We start from the raw sequence: 14,161 nt of genomic DNA, 5'->3' as shown, positions 1-14,161 counted from the left end.
CGTAAATGAATTTTAAGAAACCTGGTAGGGATTTACAGCATTTTGTGCATTTATTTTATATTCATGAAGTCCTCTCCATCCATGGGCAACATCCATTGGATGATAATATGGGTACAACTTCAAAATTAAACATAACATTCGCTAATAATGAAAAAAATAAATGGTGACAAATTGCTGAGTTTGACCTTTTGAATTTCCAATCCTACCACCTTGTGACGAGTGTCAACACAACCAATGGAAATAAGCAGTTACAGTCACAAGCTTTAGCAGAGGTAATCTCCCCCACTGCTAACTCTAAAAGCAAACGGCTCAGATCGTATTCTGGTCTGGAAGCTTCAGCCGCTGAATTTGCATTGTCTGAGATCACCCAAGCCTTTGGCCAGCATCGCTGGTGTCTCTCCTTGGGCTTGCTGAACAGGTGGCTATTAAAGGGATCACTCGATATATTTAGCCTCTGAAATCCGAGTAAAGTAACTCTCGGATTGGTCTACCAGCTCACATGATAGTTTAGACGCTGATGCAGCTTGTAGCTCTTGCCCAGCGTTTCTTGGGAGGGGAGCGTTGGGGAGGCTCGAGCTGCGGGGGAAAGTTACTTTTAACTATCACGGGTAAGATTTTGTTATTTTTGTCTGAAATGCTGACTGTAAGCGTGTTCTTGCAAAGTGGTGCCATATTTAATATGTGCTTTCGTTACTTTAGAATATTTCTGGTCAGGATTGAGTCTTCAACCGCGCTTTAGAGTACGGTTAACCTCCTGAACCATGACGCTGGTAGCTCTGTTGTTTTAGGACATTTCTTGCATGGTATATGCATGGTAATAGCCGCTCTGGTTTTGTGTTAATTACAGAATCACTTCCAGGCTACTGGCTATTTTCTTTCAATATTAGAACATTGAGAAGAGGATCGCAGCCTGTGTTCCTAAATTTATCCATGCTGCCTTGGGCTTTGCTTGCCTCAGAAGGAATTGCAACCAGCTAGCTAAACTAAACCAGCCAATCGCACAGTGGTATTAACATGTGTGACAAATTTCTCGAGGCATAGGAACAGCTGTTGAAAACCCTGGCTACTTGATCTAGACGCTTTCCTGCTCCCCCTCCCACCCGCCCCAACCCCCACCCGGCCCCGCTTATTGTGTCACCCATTGAGACTTAAAATTGACAGATCAAGCAAATCATTCCTTGAATTCAAACTGGGCAAGGAAATACCCGGACCTTCATTTTATTTAATTATTTGACACCACCACTTAAACCAGCTTTCCCCACCTTCCCTTTTTATTTTACAGCTGTAAATTAAAGAGCGCAGAAACTGGAGCGAGAACATTCCTATGGCAGTTGGACAGTGCCCAGTCTCATTTCTGTGAGGTCGCTGATTTTACCATATTGCTGACATCCAGCAAGTATTTTTGCACACGGTATGTCTGCCATACATTATATGCCTATTGAGATATGTATATAGGGACACCTCAAGGCTCACTTCGTTCCTGACCCCATTTCAGAGCCCCATCAAATAATTTATTTTTGCAGATCTGTTTTTCTTTCTCACCCCTATTATCTGTGCATTTTATATTTCTATTTGATCGCATTGGTTTCGATTCTGACCCGCTGCCTTATTTTAGGACGCTCGATCCGTGACATACAGTAAAAATGGAAGACGACGAGGGGGACTATGATGAATATGAGGAATATGAAGAGTATGAAGTGGAGGAGACTGTAACGGTAAGAAGTGTAAAACAGTTGGCGGAAATTTGATTTCGCTGGAACAAAATCAACAAATTTGCTTTATTACTCCAGTTTTGTCTCCATATATTGAACACATAAAAACGATTTTCTAATATATTCCACCAATAATTACAACATGCAACATTGGTTAAATCTTCATGATTAAGCTTTTTAAAATTTCAACAATGGCAATATTTAAAATGCCAAACTTTAATTTCAAAGGTCAAACAATGTGTTAAAGTTATCTCTTGCTAAAATTAGAAAGGGTGGGCTCATAAAAATAAGCACAGCATTTTCCCTGAGCAGTAGAAAAATGTGTCTAACAATTAGCAAACAGAAATAATGCTGCTATTTTCGCACAATGACAACAAATTTCCTTCTTGAAGCAAACCTTTATTTTTCAGCACCTCTTAAATTGAAGTTTACATGTTTTATATTGAAAAGAACTTAATGAGATTAAGCAGAAAAAAACCCGAGTGATCTTTCGGTCTCAAAACGTAAAAAAAGAGGCCCATTTGCCTCAAGACGTCCCACTAGGAAATAAAACTCAATGTTAATCTTCCCTTATCCTTTGCAATAGAGCTCACTGCTATTTCCCCACTGCAGTTCCAAAGTACTGCGATACTTTAGCAGTCAGCGCTAATAAAAGACATGCTGAGCATGCAGAAGGAATGCAGCATCCAAGTTCAAACAGGCTGAGCGATCAGTCTCAAGTGGTTGGTAGGGAAGGATCTGCTCTGGCAGATCTGTAATAAAATCCAATACAACTACTGGCCCTGGACATCTTTATATTTTCTTGCTGGAATATTCCTCTATTGCAGTGGTTTCAATTACAGCCATTATTGGAAAGCAACACGAAGAGACCAGAAAAAATAAAATATAATTATAGATTTTGATAACGTCACATTAATAAAAAATATATCTTTGTTGAATAGTCATCATCCATAGGAACAGTACATCACATTAATTGCATATTAATTTTAATTTCCATTTCTGATTTGTATTTGTTTTTGGCATTTTCCTAATGCATTTTTCATAATTTTTCATAATTTTCTGTGATGACTGAAATTTGGGGCTGGTCAACCCTCTAATCATTTTAAAAATCATAATTTACTGTCCTATTTGGGATTGTGATTTGCTCTACCTTGTAGATCACTACTTGATACCAAGAACTAATCCTTAACTCAACCAACGAATACTCATTAGATACGTCCAATCTATCTACTCTTATGACTGCAGGGGATTGCCTCTTAATTATAATGTGATAATTATAGGGGCTGCCAATCCTTGTTCTCTTGGAATTCTCTTGTATTACTTGCTTTAGAAAGTGGAATCATTAATGATGAATAACCCCAATGATGGAATATACCTGCTTGGTCATGATATAAAGCAAATGCTTGTGGTAATTCCGTTCATGTTGGCCTGTGGTTGGTCTGTAGAATTGACTACGTTAGCACCCCTGGGTTTAGGAAGATAGAACAACTAACTCCATTCACTCTTGATCACCAGATAGTGACACCTACTGGAAGTTATATACATGTAGTCAGATCAGGCTCTGTAGTGATGCCCTCTAGCAGCAAGTTGCCCGCTGACACTATCCGTGCTCAAATGGACAGTTGGGAAAGGTGCCTGTGTCCCAGTTATCTCAGCTTTAGAAGAGGGCAGGATGAAATTGGGTCAAAATAATTAAACACCCCTCCTGAAAGCAGAGATTGGTGCTGGAAAACAGCTGTGACTGGCTATTTTTCCCTCTCCCTCCTTCGGGAACACTAAATGCAATTCCAAACATCTCGAATATTACCTCGGGTGAAATTAGGAAACCTAGCTCAGACTGGGAATTAAACCCGGGCCATCTAATCCTATACTATAATTAACAACCAATTCTGCTGCAATGAGTTTGTTCAAGTCTTTGTAACTACTGGAAACTGATCACCGAAATGCATTAAAGTTCTAAGCGGGCTGGCAGAGCTGTTCCCACTGACTGGGTAATTGTAGTCTTAGGATAATTGGTCATCCACATAGGGCTGAGATGACTGGAAGGATCATAACTTGGAAAGTTGTAAATATTTGGAATACTCCACCCCGGAGCACTTGGGATGCTCGGTATATTCATGCCTAAGATTGATCGTTCTTTGAGGACAAAGCATATGGAATAGGGCAAGATAGTGGAGTTAATGTAGAAGTCCAGTCATGAATTGCATGGTGTACTCCTACCACCATTTCTTATGCTCTTATCATGCTTGATTCTTATCTCTGAAAAGACTTCGCTCCTCAGTTGTATCAAGACACACTCCCATCTAGTTACAGCAATTAACAGTGGGCGTTAAATCATGCAAATTAATTCTACCAAATGTAACTCAATGTTACTTGTGTGAGCAACTTTGCCCGCCACATGGAACATCTTGGTGTTTGGTAGAAAAGTAATAATTTATCTGTTTCGTCAAATTTGCTACCCCCCCCCCCCCCCAAAGAGTTGCTAATTGTATAGTTCTAAAATGTGGGCACATTCCAATTTCAGTTTTGAAAATGTCTAGAGATGGGTAAAGTAGTTCTCCTCTTCATGGGGTTTACATTAGTAATAATGAAGTTTTCAACAACGTCATTCAGACATCTGTCATTGTAACACTGTTTGTACTATTGACGGTGCGTTATAGAAAACAATGCCACATTTAGCATAAAATAGTGATGACAATGTATTTGTTTAAAATTGGAACTAACTGGATTAAACCTTTTAAAATAGTGAAATTGTATACAAGCTGCTATTACGTTTCCCCAAGACCAAAAATAAATTTGTGATAGAATATGTTAAGCATGAAGTGGAGGTATGTTAATATGATATGAGTTAATTTTTCTGTTGACTGTATTATTGTGCAGAACAATCTCAATTCATTTCATTGTGCATGCACTGTTTAAGCATCATGAAACATATGCTGTGTCTCTATCATATGTGCATTTTGTAACCTGCTCATCTGGTAGCCTTCCACACCCAGGTTGCTAACCTCCTGTAGTCTGTTTTCTCATCTCCACTCTCCATCGTTCAGACAATAACCTGTAGTCATCATTGGCTTTTGTTGAAACATTCCACGTTACTTTCAGAAGAAATTGTGTAGTGTTGTGTGAAGCGATAAATATTGTCACAAGTCCAAGATTGTTTTCATACCATCACCATGAAGAACGGCCTTTCATCCATGACAAATTTGTTCCACGTTGCCATTGTTTTCTTCATGATGGCCAAGATCCAGCTCTGGAGCGAGTCCATGTAGCCTTGTCAAGTAATTGAATTGGAAATTGTAGTCAGTTGTACTACTTCAGACCTAAAAATGAGTGGGAGATTCTAGCCTAATGTCAGAAGACTGTAGGAAATATGAGCCAACCCTCGGCTGGTTGCAATGAGCTAAATCGACTAAAATAGACTTGGACACAGGATTACAACAGGTTCAAAATGTGTGATGTGCATCAGGTAACACACACTGTGGGGTTTGCAAAAGGTCATCGGAACAGTCTATTCATGTATCTCAGTTTCGCTACTGACATCATGACAAAGTAATTTACACAAAGATGTTTTATGCAGGATTTAGATTAAACCAAATGTTATTCATCATGACTAAAAAATGGCACTTCCGGCAGGTAAAAATCTTGCCCACTTGAACTGACTTGAATAAAACTCCATTTTATTTTCAGAAAAATGCCTTTATTTCATGCAAACCCAAAATAATGAATCAAAGCTGCTTAGCATTATGCTCTGGGCATTATTTGCTTAGAATCTTCTCCTATTGATTATTTGCCTGTGCTGGAGACATCTCTTTCCACTTCTAACTCTAAGGTTTCCATAGCTCCCGTAACTTTATTCTTAACCTCTTCTTCAAGTCCCAAGTTCACGTTCCACTCCATGGTTCCAGCACAAAAATCAAGGATAACACTCTCTTGCAGTACTGAGTATGGGCTGCACCTTTGGAGGTGCTGTCTTTCAGGTGGGACGTTGAACTGAGCCCACATTGGTCCCCTCAGGTGGGCGCGAATGATCACATGGTATTGTTTTGAAGAAGAGCGGGGGGGGCGGGGGGTTACCCTGGCATCCTGGTCAATATTTATTCCTCAACCAACATCACAAAACGTAACAACAGCTAATCTGGTCATTGTCATATTATTATTTATGGGAGCTGGATGTGTGCCCTGTTTCCTACATTGCAACAGTGATAACTCTTCAAAAGTACTTCATTGGCTGTAAAGCAAGTAGAGATGTCCAGTGGCTGTGAAGCATACCTCAATTACTAATGGGTTCAGTAGTCATTCTCCCCCCCACTTAAGCACTATTGTTTCATTTCACATTTTGTTGATATATAACTCACTTCTTGCAGAATAAAATGGATTCCCAACCTCCCCCCCCCCCCCCCAATCCTCTACAAAACATTGATGGCTATCAAATGCTTCGGGACATCCTGAAACCATCTGCCCTGCTTATTTATCATCGTTCGCCTTATGAGAGGATGATTACTTCCTGTAGTTCCCAGGGTTGAGGGACTTCAGATATGTGAAGAGACCAGAGAAGCTGGGATTGATCCCCACAGAGAGCAGCACCGATTAAAGGGAGATTAAATAGAGGGTTATGAAAATAATGAGGGGTTTTGATAGGGTAAATAATGAGAAACTGTTTCCCCAATTGCGAAGGTTGGTAACCAGAGAAGTCAGGTTTAAGGTAATTGGCAAAAGGACCAGAGCGGAGATCAGCAGAATTTTGTTTTAATACAGGGAGTGCTGTGATCTGGGACGTATGGCCTGAAAGCAGATTCAATAATACCTTGAGAAAATTGCAGGGCTACTGAGCAAGAGTAAGTTTTTTCAAAGTGTCAGCGAAAGCACTATGCGCCAAATGGCTCCATTTGGTGAGGTAAGGCTGTCAGGTACATGGATTAGGTTCAGCAAATTCGTAATCACAGGGCAGCCCGGTGGCGCAAGTGGTTACCATGGTTGCCTCACGGCGCCGAGGTCACAGGTTCAATCCCGGCTCTGGGTCACTGTCTTTGTGGGGTTTGCACATTCTCCCCGTGTTTGCGTGGGTTTTGCCCCCACAACCCAAAAGATTTGCAGGGTAGGTGGATTGGCCACGCTAAATTGGATACTCTAAATTTATAAAAGAAAATAATTCGTAATCACGTTCTTCAAAAACATACTTGAGATTTTGCTCAACCTGGAACAGAGAGAAAATCTTTACCCTGAGTTTTGAATAGTCAGTCCCATAATATTGTCCTCTACTCTTATTCTTTTGCCTTTTCACTTTGGGTAGAGAGCATTGTTTTTATTAAAAGAATACTCTGGTGGTTGTTTTTTGGCAATAAATTAGTTATCATCGCACAGAAGGAGGTTATTCAGCCAATATTCTGTAGAGCAATCTAATCAGTCCCGTTCCCCTGCTAGTTTATAAGACCACAAGACATAGGAGCAGAATTAGGCCACTCGGCCCATCGAGTCTGCTCCACCATTCAATCATGGCTGATATTTTCTCATCCCCATTCTTCTGTCTTTTCTCCATAACCCCCGATCCCCTTATTTCCTTCAAGTGTACATCCAATTTCCTTTTGAAATTATTGATTGTCTCCACTTCAACGACCCTTGTAGTGAATTCCAAATCATTACAACTCACTCCGGAAGGATGACCTCCTTCACATCTGCGCCACTGTATCTCTTGCCCGAAACCTTTCGTCTGTGTCTTTTAGACCTTGTACAATCAACTAATGGGAACAGCTTTTCTTTAGCTACCTTTTCTAAGTCTATCATAACCCTGTAAACCTCTATCAAATCTGTATTGCTACAAGTGGAATGACTGCAGCTTCTCCAACCGAAGCTTTCAGCTAAAATCCCTCACCTATGGAACCATTCTGGTAAATCACCTTCGTCCCCCTCTCAAGTAGCCATGATGTGGAGATGCCGGCGTTGGACTGGGGTGAGCACAGTAAGAAGTCTTACAGCACCAGGTTAAAGTCCAACATGTTGGACTTTAACCTGGTGTTGTAAGACTTCTTACTGTGCTCCCCCTCTCAAGGATCCTCACATCCTTCCGAAAGTGTGGTGACTAGGACTGGATGTCACACTCTCGTTGTAACATAACCAGAGATTTGCAAAGGTTCAGTATAACTTCCCTGCTTTTTTCCCCTTAATATCTCCTTTTAACAAGCCCAATTTCCCATGCGCTCTGCTAATTACTCTCAATATCTCCTGCCGCTTTCAAGGACCAAAGATCTACTCACATGAACCCTCATGTTCCTCTGTCACTGTACACTTTAGAACTGTGCCATTAAATCTATAGTCCCTCGTCTTAACCCCTTCCACCAAAATGCACCACATCACACTTTCTGTATTGAATTGCATCTACCATTTGTCTATTCATTCTGCTGGTCTATCTATATCCAGTAGCAGTTGATTGGCATCATCTTCAATGCTTGCCACACCTCCAAATTTGGCATTATCGTCACATTTAGCTTCATATTCCATTATCGAAAAGTCATAATCAAAGAAAAACAGTAGTCCCGGCATTGACCACTGGGGAACGCCACTGTCTACTGCCCTACACTCTGAAAAGCAACCATTTAACATGCCTCATTCTTTTCTATCCTTAAGATAAATTATTTATCCAAACTAACATTGATCCTCCTATTCTGTAAGTCTCAATCTTGTTAACCAGCCTCTCATGCAGTACTTAGTCTAATGTTTTTGTAAAATTCATAGACAGCTTCTTTGGATTCTATTGCCACCTTCTCACTTCACCAAAACATTTCATTAGATTGGTCAAGCGCGATCTTCCTTTTACAATCCGCCCTGTCTCCTTAATTAGGTCAAACTTTTCCAACTGTCTAATTCTTCCCCGATTCCTGTTTCTAAAATCCTACCCACCACTGAGGTTAAACTAACTGGTCTACAATTACTAGGAATGTCCTTATATTTTCATAGAATCATAGAATTTACAGTGCAGAAGGAGACCATTCGGCCCATCGAGTCTGCACCAGCCCTTGGAAAGAGCAGCCCACCCAAGCCCATACCTTCACCCTATCCCTGTAACCCAGTAACCCCACCCAACCTTTTTGGACACAAAGGGCAATTTAGCATGGTCAATCCACCTCACCTGCACATCTTTGGACTGTGGGAGGAAATCGGAGCACCGGAGGGAACCCACGCAGACACGGGGAGAACGTGCAGACTCCGCACAGACAGTGACCCAAGCTGGGAATCGAACCTGGGATCCTGGAGCTGTGAAGCATCAGTGTTAACCATTGTGCTACCATGCCGCCCATTTTGATTTGATTTGATTTTATATACTGTCCCAGGTACCGAAGTAAGTAAGTATTTTTCTGCGGTCGAGGAACGTACACAATACGTACATAGTAGACACAAGAATAATCAACCGGGAACATTGAGAAATGGTACATCGACAAAACAGTGATTGGTTACAGTGCGGAACAAGGGGCCAAACAAAGCAAACAAAGCGAATATATGAGCAATAGCAGCATAGGGCGTCATGAATAGTATTCGCAGGATCCTCAGATCTGAAAGAAAACATAGAAGAACATAGTTAGTAATTATATAAGGAGAGGAAATAGTTTTAGTAGGTCAGAATGCTGATAGGAGATAAAAGAAAAGGGACAGAGGGAGAGAGCTCGCAAAGAGTCGCCATACTCTGGCGCCATCTTGGACCTTTTGAACAAAGGTTTCACATTTAATAAAGGTGAAGGGAGTCAGGCGAGTATCCTAAAGAAGATGTTTATTTATAATGCGTGCTGTTTACAAAGGGGCCCAGTTGAACCTCACCGGGTCCTCTCTCTGTTGGTCAGTTCCTATCTGGCCCACCTTATATGTGATATGGTATCAGTCCCTCAGTTAGTGGGTGAACTCATACGGGGGAAACAATCAACCCAGCCCAGTGTGTTCTGCGCAGGTTATTTACATCCCATTTGCCAGTCTCCAAATTCTCTGACACCTCCCCAATATCCAGGGAAGACTGGAAGATTATGAAAGGCCCTTTCATTATTTCCACTCCCATTTCATCTATTTAAGAAATGCATGCAGAAAATAATTGACAGATAAATGAAGATAACAGTGATGACCACCCATGTGCCCTGAACTGTCACACAAGAAAATATCTCTGACACCACCTTCTTCCCTCTGTGCTTGCAGGATGTGGGAGTGTAGTGCCATGTTCTGCACTGGTAACTGAGAGGTTACCAATTTAAATCACACCATAGCAAGTTATAAGCCTAATTTAATAAATCCTTCAGCAACAAGAGGTGAATAAAATATCCAGTAAGGCTGCTGGATTGTAAAACATAACTTTCTTCACTAATGTCTTTTAGCCAAGGCATTCTGTAAACTACATTCCCACATTATATGGCTGCTTCTTATAGGCTTAGTAAGCCACTCTGTTCTAAGCAGTAAAAGAAAGAACTTGGGCGGGATTCTCTGTTTCTGAGACTAAGGGCTGTGTTCTCCGATTTTGAGGCTATGTCCGGAGCATTTTTGTTCGACAGGGATATTAATGGATGTGGAATACAGATGTATAACTGGGGTTTAGTTACGGATCAGATATAAAGCAGTTGAATGATGGAGCAGGCCTGAGGGGTAGAATGGCCTAACCTCGTTCCTATGTTCCGAAATGTAAATCGATATAATACAGTTCAAGATTCCTTAGGCAATACAGGGAAGATCAATTACACTAAATTACTCTTGAAGGATCTTTAATGGACTCGCACAGAGCTGGAAAGTAGTGGGGCAAGGTGATAACGTTTTGTTTTTGATTCCCTGTGGGGTTTGCTCCACTGTAGCACCACACGTACGAAGTTGAGAAGGTGATAGAGGGAAAAGAGATTACAAAGGTTACGGAGGTAAAAGAGGTAATTGCCTGCACCTCTTGTGCTACAGGCGTGCATGGAGCAGTTGCTTATGTGTGTTCCTGACATTAAAAAGTGGCTGACGCGGATCACTGGGGTGAAGGAGCCAAATTTGCCAATTTGCATGAGAATTTGCCGCTAATGACTTTATTGTCGTCCTTTCCTGAGAAACACGAGGCAGCATAATTATACAGCTTGCCACTGATACTTTCGAGGATCAAACTGAAATCCCGGCCCCTCTGCAAGATGGGCTTCGCTGATCTTCAAAATCACCCGACCGAAACCATGACTCGATTTTTGGCGTTTCTGGGATGAATGAAATAGCGACTAAAAGAACAGTTGTTTACACAATTATGCGATACTTCATGTTCAAATGCGCTTCCAAGCCACTTACCGATTATTATCCTCAACACAACTCTCCCGTGAGTAATCCACACCAGGACCCAATCTCGGATGAAAGAAAAATTGTATTTAAACTATTTTGGATCAAGATCTACAGAATTTACTCGAACCAGCTTTCACTCAGCCTCTGAAAACCAATTCAACAATGGAAGCGGGTAAGGTTGAAAGCACAGAATGATATAATGCCACAATAGAAAAGAGTTAAATCTGAGAACTCTAGAGATCCTGATGCAAACTGACAGATGTATGTCCGCTCTGACATTTACCACTATCGCGCACCTTAATCAGGCTTTCATACATCCTTGTTTGGTGCCACACAGTTGTGCTGGTTACACTGGGTAAGTATCAGTACAGTGAAGGCATGATTCATGGTTCCTTTAATGTTCTTTCGAGACTTCTTGGATGCTCTGCCTGTTTGGGGTCGAAAATGTTTGCAAGCATTGGAATAAATTTGATAAGCAGCAATCATGGCTTTGCAGTAAGCAGCATGGCGAGGGTTTGATGGATCTTGCTGAAGTCGAAGCTTCCAGGTTCGGTTGCAAATTATTTTTATGTGAAGATTTTTTTTTCTAGATTTCACAAACGTGCGTTAATGTTTACTTTGGTGTCAAGTTCACTCTCACACATCTGACACGCATAATGCTGTCTTTACCAAGTCTTAAATTGTCACAGTTATTCCTGTCACATAGAATCTGAATAAAAGCAACTTTCTTCCGCCCTAACAAACGATGTAAAACAGTATCAAATAATTAATGGGATATTTCATACCAAAAAATATAGTTGTCTTTTCTTTGTCTGAAGGTATTGAATTACGAATTAAAAAAACAAAACAATTCTGCTGTCAATTCTGCCAGAATTAGTAGGGAAATGGTCGCCACATTCCATATGGAAAAAATATTCTTTTAAACTGCCTACAATGGCAAGACTAGTGATCAAAACCTAATCTTAATGATATGACAAAGAGCGGAACAAAGAAAGAACGCTGATTGGAAATAAAGATCAAACCCATCAGCATGGGTAAATGGATAAATTAAAATATGAGACGTGATTTTCTTCATCAGAATTTTGACATTGAATATATTCAGTTTCAGTTTAATCAAACTGATTGGTTGAAATTGTGCTGCAAGATCTTGGTAACAAATACAGTTGACCTGATTCTAACCCATTCCTCACCCAATGACAGAGGTGGGGTTAAAATGGAATCCCATGAAGGGTTATGGAATTTTGCTGGTCTCCAAGCTTAACACAAGCGATAGCTCATGCAATCTGATCAGGTTAAGTAAAGGAGTGGACAGAAATGTACGGACATGTTAAACCATTTGTTGTTGATATTGCAAACTGCAATTTCATCCAATTAGTCTTTCTCGTCTCGTTTTAATGACAGGAAGTTCTTTTTGGTTTTCAAGAAAAGTAATAACAGGTAGCAAAATTTCCTGCTCTCTGCCTGGAACTTGCCAAACCGGAGCAGTAATAAGTAAGGGTTTATTGAATGTTTTGTTACAGGCTTGATACTGCATGGCCACTTTCGGTAGACTAGTTCTGCCTACCAGTTAAAGTACTACACGCAAACTTTGTTGCATAAATAAGAGAACTATAATCCCGCTGTTCAATTGACATGTTTCTTTTTTTCAAGGGTTCAGAACCACACACAATCATTCACGAAGTGAGAACAGTAAGTAATGAAGTTAAAATATTTGTGAATATTAGGACGTGCTTTATTTTCAGATGTGATTTCAACATTGTTTTGCTGCAGTGAATATGACATCTTTTATATAGCTAATCAATCACATTTTCTGTATCCAAGGTTTCAGGACCACAAACAGTTATTCATGAGGTGAGCACAATAATGACCAGCGCTTTGTATAATCGAGGTCAAACTAATAATATGCACTATCTTAAGTGTGATATCCTTTTCTTCTTGGGTTCTGTGCTCAAACGGGCCACAGCACCACAACCTCCACCATTGGTAGGGCCAGGAGTCAGTCCCCAAATCCACCTCAACAGGAACTGGGATCGAACCCCCATGGTGTTGGTGCCAATCGGATCCACACCGAACGTGAGCCAACCAGCTCCCAAGGAGCTTGAGTTGCTGTGGTAACATACACCTTTCCATGCGTCTTGTAGCCATGGGCTGTGGATCGTGGTGATAGATGCTCCAATTATTTCCATCACATGGCTGACCAGAAAGCTCCCTCCCGCTCGCCATTGACTTTTCTTGGAATGATTTACAGCTAACAGTAAAGGTGTGTAATGATATGTATAATCTAAGGAGAGTAAAGGGTTAACAAGATGACGTTCATGTATCTCAACGCTAGATGACATTACTCAGTAGTCTTATAAAAGGCTGGGTCTCTAAGCATTTTGGGAGAAGCTTATGCAGAAGATAGTGAGAGGTAGAGATAGAGTGTTAGATGTATTAGAAAGACATTATAGATTACTGTAGCATAGATTTAATATTGTTGTTTTGTTAGCTATTATTTAGTAGAGTGTCCAAACCATTTAAAGTAGTGTAAAATATACTAACTTTGTTTTAAATACATAGCTTGATGTTCTTTGTAAAGACTACGGCCACGATTCTCCGCTCCCCACACCGGGTGGAGAATCGCAGGAGGGCCAGGCGACTCACGACACGCCACCCTCGCGATTCTCCCACCCCCCGCTCGGATGAGTCGCTGCTCACCGTTTTTCACGCTGACCGGCGATTCTCTGGCCCGGATGGGCCGAGCGGCCTGACGTTCCCGACCGGTTCACGACGGCGGCAACCACACCTGGTTGCTGCCGTCGTGAACGTGCCGCCAAATCTTCGTTTGTGGCTTGTGGGGGTCGGACAGGGGAGTGAGCACCACGGACGTGCTCGGGAGGGGACTGGCCCGCGATCGGTCCCCACCGATCGTCGGGCCAGCGTCTCCAAGAGATGCACTCTTTCCCCTCCACCGCCCCGCAGAATCAAGCTGCCATGTCTTGCGGGGCAGCGGAGGGGAAGACGGAAACCCCGCACGCGTGGGTTGGAGCCAGCGGCTGTCGTGATGTCAGCCGCGCATGCGCGGGTTGGAGCTGGCCAACCTGCGCATGCGCGGCTGACATCACATAGGCGCCGCCATCGCGTAATTCTCAGCACGCCGCCTTGACGCAAGCGTCAAGGCCCACCGGCCGAGATTTACGGAG

The 14,161-nt window shown here is 41.7% G+C and overlaps 1 protein-coding gene across 12 annotated transcripts in view; it reads left to right on the top strand.

Annotated features, from left to right (window-relative positions):
- The first annotated feature begins 385 nt into the window (after window positions 1–385).
- Window positions 386–14,161, top strand: part of neb (nebulin) — a 361,584-nt gene continuing 347,808 nt past the window's right edge. For 9 of the 12 annotated variants that reach the window (XM_038790020.1, XM_038790019.1, XM_038790018.1 and 6 more), the window contains exons 1-6: window positions 387–608; window positions 1,283–1,411; window positions 1,616–1,715; window positions 10,529–10,597; window positions 12,630–12,668; window positions 12,801–12,830. In XM_038790020.1, coding sequence (XP_038645948.1) covers window positions 1,644–1,715; window positions 10,529–10,597; window positions 12,630–12,668; window positions 12,801–12,830 — 210 coding nt within the window. In that variant the 5' untranslated portion in view covers window positions 387–608; window positions 1,283–1,411; window positions 1,616–1,643. Of the gene's footprint in view, window positions 609–1,282; window positions 1,412–1,615; window positions 1,716–10,528; window positions 10,598–12,629; window positions 12,669–12,800; window positions 12,831–14,161 lie in introns of all 12 variants that reach the window. The other 3 variants (XM_038790016.1, XM_038790008.1, XM_038790010.1) reach the window with 2 other exon arrangements.

This window comes from Scyliorhinus canicula, chromosome 2 (assembly GCF_902713615.1).
Source record: "Scyliorhinus canicula chromosome 2, sScyCan1.1, whole genome shotgun sequence".
NCBI classification, from domain to species: Eukaryota; Metazoa; Chordata; class Chondrichthyes; order Carcharhiniformes; family Scyliorhinidae; genus Scyliorhinus; species Scyliorhinus canicula.
The sequence above is the reverse complement of the archived record's forward strand: the minus strand, read 5'-3'. Positions and strand labels throughout refer to the sequence as shown.